We start from the raw sequence: 16,782 nt of genomic DNA on the forward strand, positions 1-16,782 counted from the left end.
GAGAGTCCAGTCCATAGTGGATCTAACATAATAGTGTGAGAGTCCAGTCCATAGTGGATCTAACATAATAGTGAGAGTCCAGTCCATAGTGCATCTAACATAATAGTGAGAGTCCAGTCCATAGTGGATCTAACATAATAGTGTGAGAGTCCAGTCCATAGTGGATCTAACATAATAGTGAGAGTCCAGTCCATAGTGGATCTAACATAATAGTGTGAGAGTCCAGTCCATAGTGGATCTAACATAATATTGTGAGAGACCAGTCCATAGTGGATCTAACATAATAGTGAGAGTCCAGTCCATAGTGGATCTAACATAATAGTGTGAGAGTCCAGTCCATAGTGGATCTAACATAATAGTGAGAGTCCAGTCCATAGTGGATCTAACATAATAGTGTGAGAGTCCAGTCCATAGTGGATCTAACATAATAGTGAGAGTCCAGTCCATAGTGGATCTAACATAATAGTGTGAGAGTCCAGTCCATAGTAGATCTAACATAATAGTGTGAGAGTCCAGTCCATAGTGGATCTAACATAATAGTGAGAGTACAGTCCATAGTGGATCTAACATAATAGTGAGAGTCCAGTCCATAGTGGATCTAACATAATAGTGAGAGTCCAGTCCATAGTGGATCTAACATAATAGTGAGAGACCAGTCCATAGTGGATCTAACATAATAGTGTGAGAGTCCAGTCCATAGTTGATCTAACATAATAGTGAGAGTCCAGTCAATAGTGGATCTAACATAATAGTGAGAGTCCAGTCCATAGTGAATCTAACATAATAGTGTGAGAGTCCAGTCCATAGTGGATCTAACATAATAGTGTGAGAGTCCAGTCCATAGTGGATCTAACATAATAGTGAGAGTCCAGTCCATAGTGGGGCCAGCAGGAGACCATCCCGAGCGGAGACAGGCCAGCAGCGCAGAGACGTCCCCAACTGATGCACAGACGAGCGGTCCACCCCGGGTCCCGGACTTTGGACAGCCAGCGCTTCATCCTCATCGCTATTCCTGACAAATGTCATCTTGTAATTCCCACTAGGGGCCGCTGTTGTCGCCGCTCCACAAATATACCACATAGTCTCCCTTTTAAAATATTCCAGCGAATCCGTTGAGTTGAGACGGTGAGTCTTCAGGACAGTGATTGGCGTGTAATAATCACTAGCTGCACCGAATCTGACCCTCCATTTTCATGAGTGGTCTTTGGTGGGGGGGGGGGGGTAATAATAATAAAATAAAAAGACACGCGGTGGCTGCAATGAAGATGGAGTGTGACGGCTGCCATGTATGTTCACCGTCTCCCACTGGAGCCCGCTGCTTTACTTACAGAGCCCAAGGCAGGCGCAGGCCGAATTCTATTTCAGCTGCAAAGGCGGGGGACGCGGTCCAATCAGCCTCCCCCACACCTTCTTCCCCTGTGATGTGCACTTTCAATGAGCATAGGTGCAAAGCATGGATTCCTCATATCTCCGCTGCTCTTTAAATTGCATCTATGGATTTTGTGTTGGACTCGATTTATGTTTCTATTTGTGTGTGCGTTAGGTGCATGCAGTCACCTTTTGTTTGTTGAGTACGAAGCCTTGTTCTTTGTGTACGTGCTATGTTTAAAAGGACTACTGGTATACATACTCACTTGTCTCCAGGTGAATAATGTGTACCGTATTTTTCGGAGTATAAGTCGCGCCGGAGTATAAACTTTATAGTCCATGTTCTCTACTAAATCCTTTCAGCAAAAATATGGCAATATCGCGAAATGATCAAGTATGACACATAAAATGGACCTGCTATGCCCGTTTGAATAAGAAAATCGCATTTCAGTAGGCCTTTAAGCATTTCCAAAAGATAAACCAAGACCATAGGCCAGACCTGGGCAAATTAAGGCCCGTTAAGCTTTTCAATCTGGCCCACCGGACATTCCCAAAATATTTTTTGGGGATGTTTAAGATGGAAAGTGTAGCTGCCATTATGATGTGCAGTGATGTTTTCTAATGATCGGAAGTCTTGAACTATGCAAAGTATTTTAATGGTTGGAATCTGCGCTTTTGCACGATATACTAGTTACTATGGTAATCTAATGAGTTACTATGGTAATCTAAGCATACTTGCCAACCTTGAGACCTCCAATTTCGGGAGGTGGGGGTGGGGGGTGGGGGGCGTGGTCGGGGGTGGGGTGGGGGTCGTGGTTAAGATATATATATATATAAAGAAATACTTGACTTTCAGTGAATTCTAGCTATATATATATTTTTTTTTTATTACATATATATATATATATAATAAATTATTATTTATTTATATATATATACATAAATAAAATAAATACTTGAATTTCAGTGTTCATTTATTTACACATAAACACACACATAACACTCATCTACTAATTGTTGAGTTAAGGGTTGAATTGTCCATCCTTGTTCTATTCTCTGTCACTATTTCAGAACACACACATTATACAAATATACATTATAAAATCAATAAGAAAACGGGAGCTCTAATTTGGGAGTCTGAATTAGGATCAGAAGTTCCTATATAAACATTGCGTACTCAAGTCGCCATTTTGTATTGATTACTGCAGCTGTGCACTGGATTCATTCACAAATACAAACTACAACTCACAAACACTTTAGAGTTAGGCTCCACCATCAGAATGTGTACTTAAACTTATAAAGATCACATGGATATTATTCAGTGAGTTGATTCACCAAAACTAACCTGTTATACAGGAGGAAAAAGCACACAGGACGTTTCAATTGTTCACAGACTGGTCGCGCTCATCAGAATGACAAGACACTTCCGGTCTGCAGGTGATAGCATTCAATTGGGAAGAAACGCCCTACTGCCCCCTATTGACCAATGTGAATACTGATAAATGTGTAATGACAGCTCCAAAAACGAATTCAAACCACAAAATAAAATAAATAAATCAACACAAAAATGTGACACATTATGGGTGGGTCACATATGCATGTACAGTAGATGGCAGTATTGTCCTGTTTAAAAGTGTCACAACATTGCTGTTTACGGCAGACCAACTGCTTTACGGTAGACACTGTTGTTGTGTGTTGTCAACACGTCACTCAGGTCCGCCTGAATTTCGGGAGAAAATTTGTCCCGGGAGGTTTTCGGGAGAGGCGCTGAATTTCGTGAGTCTCCCGGAAAATCCGGGAGGGTTGGCAAGTATGTATATAAGTCGCATTTTTGGGGGAAATTTATTTGATAAAATCCAACACCAAGAATAGACATTTGAAAGGCAATTTAAAATAAATAGAGAATAAAGAATGTACATCATATGAGGCATAAATAACCAACTGGTATGTTAACGTAACATATTATGGTAAGAGTCATTCAAATAACTATAACATACGTATATACATACTTGCCAACCCTCCCGGATTTTCCGGGAGACTCACGAAATTCAGCGCCTCTCCCAAAAACCTCCCGGGACAAATTTTCTCCCGAAAATCTCCCGAAATTCAGGCGGACCTGAGTGACGTGTCGACAGCCTGTTTTCACGTCCGCTTTCCCACAATATAAACAGCATGCCTGCCCAATCACGTTATAACTGTAGAATGATGGAGGGCGAGTTCTTGGTTTCTTATGTGGGTTTATTGTTAGGCAGTTTCATTAACGTCCTCCCAGCGTGGCAACAACACACAACAACAGCAGTCACGTTTTCGTCTACCGTAAAGCAGTTCGTCTGCCGTAAACAGCAATGTTGTGACACTCTTAAACAGGACAATACTGCCATCTACTGTACATGCATATGTGACAATAACATCTAAGGCTTTTAGAGAGTGCAGTGCAAAACTGCGCACACAACAAGGAGACGAAGCAGAATGCATCATCAGAGAGGGTGTTCAGCATGGTTAGAAAAATAGTGACAGAGAATAGAACAAGGATGGACAATTCAACCCTTAACTCAACAATGAGTACATGAGTGTTATGTGTGTGTATATGTGTAAATAAATGAACACTGAAATTCAAGTATATATATATATATATATAATAAATAAATATAAATAAATACATAAAATAAATAAATATATATATATTTATTTATTTATTATATATATTTATTCATATTTATTTATTTATTATATATATATATATAATAAATAAATTCACCTTCAAAGCCACCCTAAAAACTCACCTCTTCACATTAGCCTTTCCAAACTGACCCTGCCCTAGGTGTCTCTTATTTATTTATTTATTTTTATTTTTATTTATTTATTTTTTCTAATAAAATTGTTTTTATCGTCCCCCCCCCCCCACACACACATGTAAAGCGACTTTGGGTATTTAGAAAAGCGCTATATAAATCCCAGGTATTATTATTATTATTATTATATAGCTAGAATTCACTGAAAGTCAAGTATTTCTTATATATATATATACATATATATGAAATACTTGACTTGGTGAATTCTAGCTGTAAATATACTCCTCCCCTCTTAGCCACGCCCCCAAACCACGCCCCCGCCCCAACCCCCAAAATCGAAGGTCTCAAGGTTGGCAAGTATGCATATAGAACATGCTATACGTTTACCAAACAATCTGTCACTGCTAATCGCTAAATCCCATGAAATCTTCCTCCCCGGTGTCGCCTCTGGTATGTCCTTTCTTTCTGCTGCTCGATTGCCGTTCTCTGCTTCAGTGTTTTTCAACTCAAACCTTTTTTTTTCATTAAAAATTCCGGCGGCACACCACCAGCAGAAAACGTTAAAAAATGAAACTCCACCAGGTCGCCGTGCCTTATTTTGAGTTCGTTGGTGTTTTCTTGTGTAGTGCGTTAGTTTTTGTCTTGCGCTGTTATTTTGGTGGCCCTTCCTGTTTTGTTGGTGTTTTCCTGTAGCAGTTCCATGTCTTCCTTTGAGCGATATTCTCCGCACCTGCTTTGTGTTAGCAAGCAAGGCTATTTAAGTTGTTGCTATCCTTCTTTGTGTGGACATTGTTGATTGTCAAGTACGGATGTACTTTGTGGACGCCGTAAGTTTTTGCTGTCGTCCAGCATTCTGTTTCTGTTTACTCGGTAGCCAGTTCAGTTTTGCTTGTGTTTTTGCATAGCCATTTGTATGCTTCATTGCCTTTTCCTTATGTTCATTTTTGGTTTAAACAAAATATACGTTTTTACCTGCATATTGTGATCACAACAAACCACCTTCGTCTCAACCGACACATTCCGACTTTTACAAAGCAATTAATTACCAGCTGCCACCTACTGGCATGGAGTATAACGTGGTTTACCCTGCCGAGCTGTACACAGCACAGACACTAAGCCAGTGTTTTTGAACCTTTTTTGAGCCAAGGCATATTTTTTGCGTTGAAAAAATGCGTAGGCACACCACCAGCAGAAATCATTAAAAAACGAAACTCAGTTGACAGTAAAAAGTCGTTGCAATTGTTGGATATGACTTTAAAGCATAACCAAGCATGCATCAATATAGCTCTTGTCTCAAAGTAGGTGTACTGTCACCACCTGTCACATCACACCCTGACTTATTTGGACTTTATTGCTGTTTTCCTGTGTGTAGTGTTTTAGTTCTTGTCTTGCGCTCCTATTTTGGTGGCTTTTTCTCTTTTTTTGGTATTTTCCTGTAGCAGTTTCATGTCTTCCTTTGAGCGATATTTCCCGCATCTACTTTGTTTTAGCAATCGAGAATATTTCAGTTGTTTTTATCCTTCTTTGTGGGGACATTGTTGTTTGTCATGTCATGTTCGGATGTACATTGTGGACGCCGTCTTTGCTCCACAGCAAGTCTTTGCTGTCGTCCAGCATTCTGTTTTTGTTTACTTTGTAGCCAGTTCAGTTTTAGTTTTGTTCTGCATAGCCTTCCCTAAGCTTCAATGCCTTTTCTTAGGAGTACTCAACTTTTGTTTATTTTCAATTTAAGCATTAGACACCTTTTTACCTGCACACTGCCTCCCTCTGTTTCCGACATCTACAAAGCAATTAGCTACCGGCTGACACCTACTGCTCTGCAGCATATTTCACTACGTCCAGCTTGTAACCTGCAGTATATGATTTCCTTTTCGGTGCCATTTTTGTTCAGTCCTTCTCAGTTTTTATAAGTTACCGCCAGTGTTGATGTGATCCATTTTAATAGCTACGGCAGTAGCATATATCATATAGCAGTTAGCATCCCATGACCCACAATGCACTTCTGCCATGACCCTCCCCCCCCGAATTCCTATTGGTTGACGTGTGAGTGACGATTGCTGACGTTTGCTTCGTCTCTTACGTGAATGAGCTAAATAATATTATTTGATATTTTACGGTAATGTGTTAATAATTTCACACTTAAGTCGCTCCTGAGTATAAGTCGCACCCCCGGCCAAACTATAAAAAAAAACTGCGACTTATAATCCGAAAAATACGGTATAACACTGCCTCACTTTCAATAGTTCCTGAAAGTATCGTGTTAAAGGCCTACTGAAACCCACTACTACCGACCACGCAGTCTGATAGTTTATATATCAATGATGAAATCTTAACATTGCAACACATGCCATAGTTTACTAAAGTGCAATTTTAAATTTCGCGCGAAATATCCTGCTGAAAACGTCTCGGTATGATGACGTCAGCGCGTGACGTCGCGGCTCGTAGAGGACATTTTGGGACAGCATGGTGGCCAGCTATTAAGTCGTCTGTTTTCATCGCAAAATTCCACAGTATTCTGGACATCTGTGTTGGTGAATCTTTTGCAATTTGTTCAATGAACAATGGAGACAGCAAAGAAGAAAGCTGTAGGTGGGAAGCGGTGTATTGCGGCCGACTTCAGCAACACAAACACGGCCGGTGTTTACATTCCCGGAAGATGACAGTCAAGCTTTACCATTGGCCTGTGGAGAACTGGGACAACAGAGACTCTTAACAGGAGGACTTTGAGTTGGATGCGCAGACGCGGTACCGTGAGTACGCTTCCAAACATTTGATCGCTTGCCCGTACGTGCGTGCCGCTATGTGCATGTCACGTACGTAACTGAGGAGGTGTTTGTTATGCGGGATTAATTTGTGGCATATTAAATATAAGCCTGGTTGTGTTGTGGCTAATAGAGTATATATATGTCTTGTGTTTATTTACTGTTTTAGTCATTCCCAGCTGAATATCAGGTCCCACCCGCCTCTCAGAGCATCTTCCCTATCTGAATCGCTCCCACTGCCCTCTAGTCCTTCACTCTCACTTTCCTCATCCACAAATCTTTCATCCTCGCTCAAATTAATGGGGGAATCGTCGCTTTCTCGGTCCAAATCGCTCTCGCTGCTGGTGGCCATGATTGTAAACAATGTGCGGATGTGAGGAGCTCCACAACCTGTGACGTCACGCTACTCGTCTGCTACTTCCGGTACAGGCAAGGCTGTTTTATCAGCGACCAAAAGTTGCAAACTTTATCGTGGATGTTCTCTACTAAATCCTTTCAGCAAAAATATGGCAATATCGCGAAATGATCAAGTATGACACATAAAATGGACCTGCTATGCCCGTTTGAATAAGAAAATCGCATTTCAGTAGGCCTTTAAGCATTTCCAAAAGATAAACCAAGACCATAGGCCAGACCTGGGCAAATTAAGGCCCGTTAAGCTTTTCAATCTGGCCCACCGGACATTCCCAAAAGATTTTTTGGGGATGTTTGAGATGGAAAGTGTAGCTGCCATTATGATGTGCAGTGATGTTTTCTAATGACCGGAAGTCTTCAACTATGCAAAGTATTTCAATGGTTGGAATCTGCGCTTTTGCACGATATACTAGTTACTATGGTAATCTAGATGCTGGATGCTGTGGGGCTGTCTTGGTTGACAAGACTCTGCAGCATCGCGTGGACATCGGGGGCGGTGCCTCTGGATTGGCAGACCGGGGTGGTGGTTCCTCTCTTTAAGAAGGGGAACCGGAGGGTGTGTTCTAACTATCGTGGGATCACACTCCTCAGCCTTCCTGGTAAGGTCTATTCAGGTGTACTGGAGAGGAGGCTACGCCGGATAGTCGAACCTCGGATTCAGGAGGAACAGTGTGGTTTTCGTCCTGGTCGTGGAACTGTGGACCAGCTCTATACTCTCGGCAGGGTCCTTGAGGGTGCATGGGAGTTTGCCCAACCAGTCTACATGTGTTTTGTGGACTTGGAGAAGGCATTCGACCGTGTCCCTCGGGAAGTCTTGTGGGGAGTGCTCAGAGAGTATGGGGTATCGGACTGTCTGATTGTGGCAGTCCGCTCCCTGTATGCTCAGTGCCAGAGCTTGGTCCGCATTGCCGGCAGTAAGTCGGACACGTTTCCAGTGAGGGTTGGACTCTGCCAAGGCTGCCCTTTGTCACCGATTCTGTTCATAACTTTTATGTACAGAATTTCTAGGCGCAGTCAAGGCGTTGAGGGGATCTGGTTTGGTGGCTGCAGGATTAGGTCTCTGCTTTTTGCAGATGATGTGGTCCTGATGGCTTCATCTGGCCAGGATCTTCAGCTCTCACTGAATCGGTTCGCAGCCGAGTGTGAAGCGACTGGTATGAGAATCAGCACCTCCAAGTCCGAGTCCATGGTTCTCGCCCGGAAAAGGGTGGAGTGCCATCTCCGGGTTGGGGAGGAGATTTTGCCCCAAGTGGAGGAGTTCAAGTACCTCGGAGTCTTGTTCACGAGTGGGGGAAGAGTGGATCGTGAGATCGACAGGCGGATCGGTGGGGCGTCTTCAGTAATGCGGACGCTGTATCGATCCGTTGTGGTGAAGAAGGAACTGAGCCGGAAGGCAAAGCTCTCAATTTACCGGTCGATCTACGTTCCCATCCTCACCTATGGTCATGAGCTTTGGGTTATGACCGAAAGGACAAGATCACGGGTACAAGCGGCCGAAATGAGTTTCCTCCGCCGGGTGGCGGGGCTCTCCCTTAGAGATAGGGTGAGAAGCTCTGTCATCCAGGGGGAGCTCAAAGTAAAGCCGCTGCTCCTCCACATCGAGAGGAGCCAGATGAGGTGGTTCGGGCATCTGGTCAGGATGCCACCCAAACGCCTCCCTAGGGAGGTGTTTAGGGCATGTCCGACCGGTAGGAGGCCGCGGGGAAGACCCAGGACACGTTGGGAAGACTATGTCTCCCGGCTGGCCTGGGAACGCCTCGGGGTCCCACAGGAAGAGCTGGACGAAGTTGCTGGGGAGAGGGAAGTCTGGGCTTCCCTGCTTAGGCTGCTGCCCCCGCGAACCGACCTCGGATAAGCGGAAGAAGATGGATGGATGGATGGATATCGTAATCTAATGAGTTACTATGGTAATCTAAGTCACAGCAGATCAGATGAGGCACCAAGCATTGTGGGTGGGGAGCGTTTCCACAGCGAGCCTGAAATGTGGGTGTCAGGAACAGACATGGAAGGAGATTTTTACAACAAAGTTCTAAAGCTTAGTGATATATCAGATGTATCAGATTGAAGGTGTTTTGTTTTTTTACCCTTCGCCTTCATATTTTGCTGTGTTTGTTGCATTTTTGTTGTGTTTCGCTTGATTGTAAAATATGTGGATGGAGAGTGGGTGTGACGTTCATATGTTGTCAATATTCAGTGTTTCATCCTTCATAGTTAATATTGTAAATCCCACATTCTTTATTTTCATGTACATTCTGGTTGTGTCTCATTCAGTAAAAAAAAATTAAAATTCCATTTCTTTTTTTAAGGCGGTCTGTCATAACGAGGTTTTGTATTAGTGTTCCTAAAAATAGATATACCGGCCCCCCAGACACATTTTTTTCCCTAAATTTGGCCCCACGAGTCAAAATAACACTGATTCTATTAAAATCACGCTAAGACTGATATTCATTGCTTCATCTGCAATTTCAAGTGAAACTTATTTTCGTTTTTTAAAATAACCTGTCCCCCCACCTGTGTTCTCCAGGAGTATGCCTGGTCCTGGGCTGCATGATCTTCCCCGACGGGTGGGATGCAGAGGTCATCCGGGACATGTGCGGGGAGCACACGGGGAAATACTCCCTGGGCGACTGCTCCGTACGCTGGGCCTACATGTTGGCCATCATGGGCATCCTCAACGCCCTGGTCCTGTCCTCAATGGCCTTCGTCCTGGGCAACCGGCAGAACGACTTCTACCTGGACGACCTGCAGACAGACAACAAAGGTGAATGTGACATTGTCATGACCTCTTCCAAGTACAAAAGTGCGGGGGGTAAAAGAGGTTTGGTTTGACCGACATCCATGAAACTGTAAAAGGTTGGCGCATGTGAGGAAGAATCTGGAAGTAAATCAAGGTAAAATGCAGAAAGAGGAAGGGATTTCTGTTCATGATGTACAAACCCCGTTTCCATATGAGTTGGGAAATTGTGTTAGATGTAAATATAAACGGAATACAATAATTTGCAAATCATTTTCAACCCATACTCAATTGTACCTGCACTATTTTACTATGAAGCCACGTTGATGTAACACGTGGCTTGGCATTGTCTTGCTGCAATAAGCAGGGGCGTCCATGGTAACGTTGCTTGGATGGCAACATATGTTGCTCCAAAGCCTGTATGTACCTTTCAGCATTAATGGCGCCTTCACAGATGTGTAAGTTACCCATGTCTTGGGCACTAATACACCACAGATGCTGGCTTTTCAACTTTGCGCCTATAACAATCCGGATGGTTCTTTTCCTCTTTGGTCCGGAGGACACGACGTCCACAGTTTCCAAAAACAATTTGAAATGTGGACTCGTCAGACCACAGAACACTTTTCCACTTTGTATCAGTCCATCTTAGATGAGCTCAGGCCCAGCGAAGCCGACGGCGTTTCTGGGTGTTGTTGATAAACGGTTTTCGCCTTGCATAGGAGAGTTTTAACTTGCACTTACAGATGTAGCGACCAACTGTAGTTACTGACAGTGAGTTTATGAAGTGTTCCTGAGCCCATGTGGTGATATCATTTACACACTGATGTCGCTTGTTGATGCAGTACAGCCTGAGGGATGGAAGGTCACGGGCATAGCTGCTTACGTGCAGTGATTTCTCCAGATTCTCTGAACCCTTTGATGATATTACGGACCGTAGATGGTGAAATCCCTAAATTCCTTGCAATAGCTGGTTGAGAAAGGTTTTTCTTAAACTGTTCAACAATTTGCTCACGCATTTGTTGACAAAGTGGTGACCCTCGCCCCATCCTTGTTTGTGAATGACTGAGTATTTCATGGAATCTACTTTTATACCCAATCATGGCACCCACCTGTTCCCAATTTGCCTGTTCACCTGTGGGATGTTCCAAATAAGTGTTTGATGAGCATTCCTCAACGTTATCAGTATTTATTGCCACCTTTCCCAACTTCTTTGTCACGTGTTGCTGGCATCAAATTATAAAGTTAATGATTATTTGCACAAAAAAAAATTGTTTATCAGTTTGAACATCAAATATGTTGTCTAACACAATTTCCCAACTCATATGGAAACGGGGTTTGTACCATGTGTATGTTCTTTAATTGCTTTTATTTAAGCACATATTTTTGCCTCATCCTTCCCTTTAAGCCTGGGGGAAGGATGCATGAAGAATAAGACCTGATAAGTCCATAAAGAGAAGGAGATGATACAATATTATCTGTTTGAGCACACTGCAGCTAGTCCTGGATAATCCCATTTCTCAATACTTAGTCACACGCAGGATTCTCACAGGAATTAAGCAAGATACAACCTTACCTACTGTATAATACACATACTGCTACATGTAATTTAGAAAGTATTTGCCTTGGCTGGAGTTTTTTCAGAGGTTGGCGATTTTAGGGACACATCTCTACCTTTTACCTTATTTTTTAATATCTGCATTTGCAATGGCCCAATTACTGTATTGATCCGGAATGTTAACATTTTTCTTTTTTTTCTGGAAAAAAAAAATAAAAATCCCAAGACATTTGCAAAATCTTTACAAAATAATTAGACAAATGGTGGATGACTTATAGCCCATGCCCCTGAAATTATTTTGGCTTAATGGCAGCCGTGTTTGTGAACCAATCTTGCTCAAATTGTACACACATTTGCATGTCCATGCCCTAAAGGTATGTACTGAATTTTGAGGTGATTCGGCTAAACACCTTAAAAGTTACAACCGTGGGTGCCCTGATACGACTTTTTCACTTCCGATATTGATATTCATTCGATTCCAGCAAAATTTACACATGCTTTAAATATTTTGTCATGTGGAGTGATAGAAGAGGCTTGATCAAGTCAAATTAGTCAAACTTAGAACAATATGTACAGTACGGGAAACAGTAACCTATTTATTATTGAACACATGGAATGGTCTTATGGTGTCTTTAAGTTAAAGTGGAGGAGTACTTGTTTTTGTGACAAGGAGCTCATGACACAGTAAATTGGATGGTGCGGACACGTTTGTTACTGGAAATTTTCCAAAATGCTTCTGTCTTGGAGACTTTGTATCTGTAAGTAATGTACAACTCTAATTATGTGATACAGCTTTGCACAAGTAAAATGCATTTTTCTTTAATGCAAGATTTTGGATGCATTTTTTTTTAGGTTTGGGGGGTTACTTGTTTTTACTGATATTGGACCGAAATGTGATCAATGGGTGTGTGAGGACATTTTCAAGTCAATCTGACTCATGGGGTCAAACAATCATGTGGTGTGACTGTCAGAAATCTACAAACCCCGTTTCCATATGAGTTGGGAAATTGTGTTAGATGTAAATATAAACGGAATACAATGATTTGCAAATCCTCTTCAACCCATATTCAGTTGAATATGCTACAAAGACAACATATTTGATGTTCAAATTGATAAACTTTTTTTTTTTTCTTCAAATAATCATTAACTTTACATTTGATACCAGCAACACGTGACAAAGAAGTTGGGAAAGGTGGCAATAAATACTGATAAAGTTGAGGAATGCTCATCAAACACTTATTTGGAACATCCCACAGGTGAACAGGCAAATTGGGAACAGGTGGGTGCCATGATTGGGTATAAAAGTAGATTCCATGAAATGCTCAGTCATTCACAAACAAGGATGGGGCGAGGGTCACCACTTTGTCAACAAATGCGTGAGCAAATTGTTGAACAGTTTAAGAAAAACCTTTCTCAACCAGCTATTGCAAGGAATTTAGGGATTTCACCATCTACGGTCCGTAATATCATCAAAGGGTTCAGAGAATCTGGAGAAATCACTGCACGTAAGCAGCTAAGCCCGTGACCTTCCATCCCTCAGGCTGTACTGCATCAACAAGAGACATCAGTGTGTAAAGGATATCACCAGATGGGCTCAGGAACACATAAGAAACCCACTGTCAGTAACTACAGTTGGTCGCCACATCTGTAAGTGCAAGTTAAAACTCTCCTATGCAAGGCGGAAACCGTTTATCAACAACACCCAGAAACGCCGTCGGCTTCGCTGGGCCTGAGCTCATCTAAGATGGACTGATACAAAGTGGAAAAGTGTTCTGTGGTCTGACGAGTCCACATTTCAAATTGTTTTTGGAAACTGTGGACGTCGTGTCCTCCGGACCAAAGAGGAAAAGAACCATCCGGATTGTTATAGGCGCAAAGTTGAAAAGCCAGCATGTGTGATGGTATGGGGGTGTATTAGTGCCCAAGACATGGGTAACTTACACATCTGTGAAGGCACCATTAATGCTGAAAGGTACATACAGGTTTTGGAGCAACATATGTTGCCATCCAAGCAACGTTACCATGGACGCCCCTGCTTATTTCAGCAAGACAATGCCAAGCCACGTGTTACATCAACGTGGCTTCATAGTAAAAGAGTGCGGGTACTAGACTGGCCTGCCTGTAGTCCAGACCTGTCTCCCATTGAAAATGTGTGGCGCATTATGAAGCCTAAACGGAGACCCCCGGACTGTTGAACAACTTAAGCTGTACATCAAGCAAGAATGGGAAAGAATTCCACCTGAGAAGCTTCAAAAATGTGTCTCCTCAGTTCCCAAACGTTTACTGAGTGTTGTTAAAAGGAAAGGCCATGTAACACAGTGGTGAACATGCCTTTTCCCAACTACTTTGGCACGTGTTGCAGCCATGAAATTCTAAGTTAAATACTATTTGCAAAGGTTTATGAGTTTGAACATCAAATATGTTGTCTTTGTAGTGCATTCAATTGAATATGGGTTGAAAAGGATTTGCAAATCATTGTATTCCGTTTATATTTACATCTAACACAATTTCCCAACTCATATGGAAACGGGGTTTGTAACACAACACATGTTTTGTCTCATGTGCACCCTTTTGAGCGCATCAGTGCAGAAGTAGTTTACACAAAATGAATCATTTTGTTTTCACTGCACATCCAAATACATTTTTTTTTAACACGTTTGTAAAAGCACACAGTTTGCCGTCACTGCCTTGAACAGGCAAAATCGAAACAACGGCCACTTGATTCCATTCAAGTTTGCCGTTTTAGTTTGGGCGCTGCACTGAAAAAAGCCGGAGAGGCTCCCTCCCTCCTTGCCTCTTTTGCACGACGTTGCGTCAGGATGCTTGAATCTCTCTGATTAAGCCTTGCGGGAAGCACACCGGGTGCAGGGAAGGAATGAAAGAGTCAGGCCGAGGAATAGGACAGCGAGCTGATCAGCTGTGGAGCAGACAAACAAGAGCGATGACATAAGGAGGTACAGTAGTAGAGCGACCATACAGCAGCAGCAGATCGTGAGCTCGGTGGAGTCAAGCCCAGACAGCCAGATAAAGAGAATAGTGACATAAGATGTCTCACTTCTCCCATCTCTGATGGTTTCCATGGTAACTGGAGATATTCCACAGCGTGGGCGTGTCGTTCTGTTTTTATCTGATTAACCCCACTGACAGTTTTCTTGTTTGAATGCATCTATTGCTTCATCAGCTGTGCCAACTTCCGTTTTTTTTGTTTTTACATTGATAGAAATTGACCTCGAGGAACACGGAACTCCGTTTATATGAATAGGAAGAAAAAGAGGACATAAGCTGACACATGCAGCCAGTGAATGTCCTCACTCAGCCGTAAACAAAGACTCTGATGCTAAACTCAGACTTACATAAGCATTATAATGTTTTGCACAAATATGCACTTTTTTTTTCTTTTTTTTTTTACCAACACTGTTGTGTGTCGTTTGTGTCTTTGCAGATTTTGCTGTGTCGAGGGTAAGTAAGATTTTTTTTCTTTTTTTTTCCTGCTTTGTCAGTTGTTGTGCAATGTCATGCTCGTGTGTGCAAACCTATACAATAAATGGCAGATTTTTTTATTTTTTTTCCTCAAATATGTAAATAAGGAGTAAAGCTGTTTTTTTATGCATCACAGTTAAAATACTGCCCTGCGATGAGGTGGCGACTTGTCCAGGGTGTACCCCGCCTTCCGCCCGATTGTAGCTGAGATAGGCTCCAGCGCCCCCCGCGACCCCAAAGGGAATAAGCGGTAGAAAATGGATGGATGGATGGATTAAAATACTGTATTTTCCGGACGATAAGGCACAATTAAAATCCTTTAATTTCCTCAAAACTCAACAGTGCGCCTTATAACCCGGTGCGACTAATGTACAGAACAATTCTGGTTGTGCTTACTGAGAGATGTCCAATAATATCGGCCTGCCGATATTATTGGCCGATAAATGCTTTAAAATGTAATATCGGAAATTATCGGTATCGTTTTTTTTATTATCGGTATCGTTTTTTTTATTTTATTTTTTTAAATTAAATCAACATAAAAAACACAAGATACACTTAGTGCACCAACCCAAAAAAACCTCCCTCCCCCATTTACACTCAATAAAAAAAAAGGGTTGTTTCTTTATATTTATATCAATATATATCAATACAGTCTGCAAGGGATACAGTCCGGAAGCACACATGATTGTGCGTGCTGCTGGTCCACTAATAGTACTAACCTTTAACACTTCATTTTACTCATTTTCATTAATTACTATTTTCTATGTAACTTTTTTTATATTGTTTTACTTTTTTTTTTTTTTCAAGAAAGAGTTTTTAATTTATTTATCTTATTTTTATTTATTTTTTTAAAAAGGACCTTATCTTCACCATACCTGGTTGTCCAAATTAGGCATAATAATGTGTTAATTCCACGACTGTATATATCGGTATAGGTTGATATCGGTATCAGTTGATATCGGTATCGGTAATTAAAGAGTTGGACAATATCAGAATATCGGATATCGGCAAAAAGCCATTATCGGACATCCCTAATTATTATTATATTTTAGTTTCTTCAAAATAGCCACCCTTTGCTCTGGTTACTGCTTTGCACACTCTTGGGGCGGTATAGCTCGGTTGGTAGAGTGGCCGTGCCAGCAACTTGAGTGTTCCAGGTTCGATCTCCGCTTCTGCCATCCTTGTCACTGCCGTTGTGTCCTTGGGCAAGACACTTTACCCACCTGCTGCCAGTGCCACCCACACTGCTTTAAGAAAATGTAACTTAGATATTGGGTTTCACTATGTAAAGCGCTTTGAGTGAATGAGTGTAAATGGGGGAGGGAGTTTTTTTGGGTTGGTGCACTAATTGTAAGTGTATCTTGTGTTTTTTATGTTGATTTAATGAAAAAAAATGAAAAAAATAAATAAAAAAATGATATCGATAATAAAAAACCTATAATGATAATTTCCGATATTCAATTTTAAAGCATTTATCAGCCGATAATATCGGCCTGCCGACATCTCTAATAATAATAATAATAATAATAATAATAATAATACATTTTATTTGGTATAGCGCTTTTCAGAGTACTCAAAGATGCTTTACAGGATAACATTTTTTTTAATTTAGAACAGTTCAAAGTAATAATATAATATACAGGAAATATCAAAGCAGTACATTGTAAAATACATAAT

At 41.6% G+C, this 16,782-nt stretch overlaps 1 protein-coding gene across 2 annotated transcripts in view; it reads left to right on the top strand.

Annotated features, from left to right (window-relative positions):
- The window catches only part of LOC133615329 (LHFPL tetraspan subfamily member 4 protein-like), a 197,477-nt gene that overhangs the window by 104,024 nt on the left and 76,671 nt on the right, over nt 1-16,782 (top strand). For both annotated transcript variants that reach the window (XM_061973860.2, XM_061973851.2), the window contains exons 2-3: nt 9,861-10,097; nt 15,068-15,084. In XM_061973860.2, coding sequence (XP_061829844.1) covers nt 9,861-10,097; nt 15,068-15,084 — 254 coding nt within the window. The remainder of the gene's footprint in view (nt 1-9,860; nt 10,098-15,067; nt 15,085-16,782) is intronic.

Source organism: Nerophis lumbriciformis, linkage group LG01 (genome assembly GCF_033978685.3).
Source record: "Nerophis lumbriciformis linkage group LG01, RoL_Nlum_v2.1, whole genome shotgun sequence".
In the NCBI taxonomy this organism is placed as follows: Eukaryota; Metazoa; Chordata; class Actinopteri; order Syngnathiformes; family Syngnathidae; genus Nerophis; species Nerophis lumbriciformis.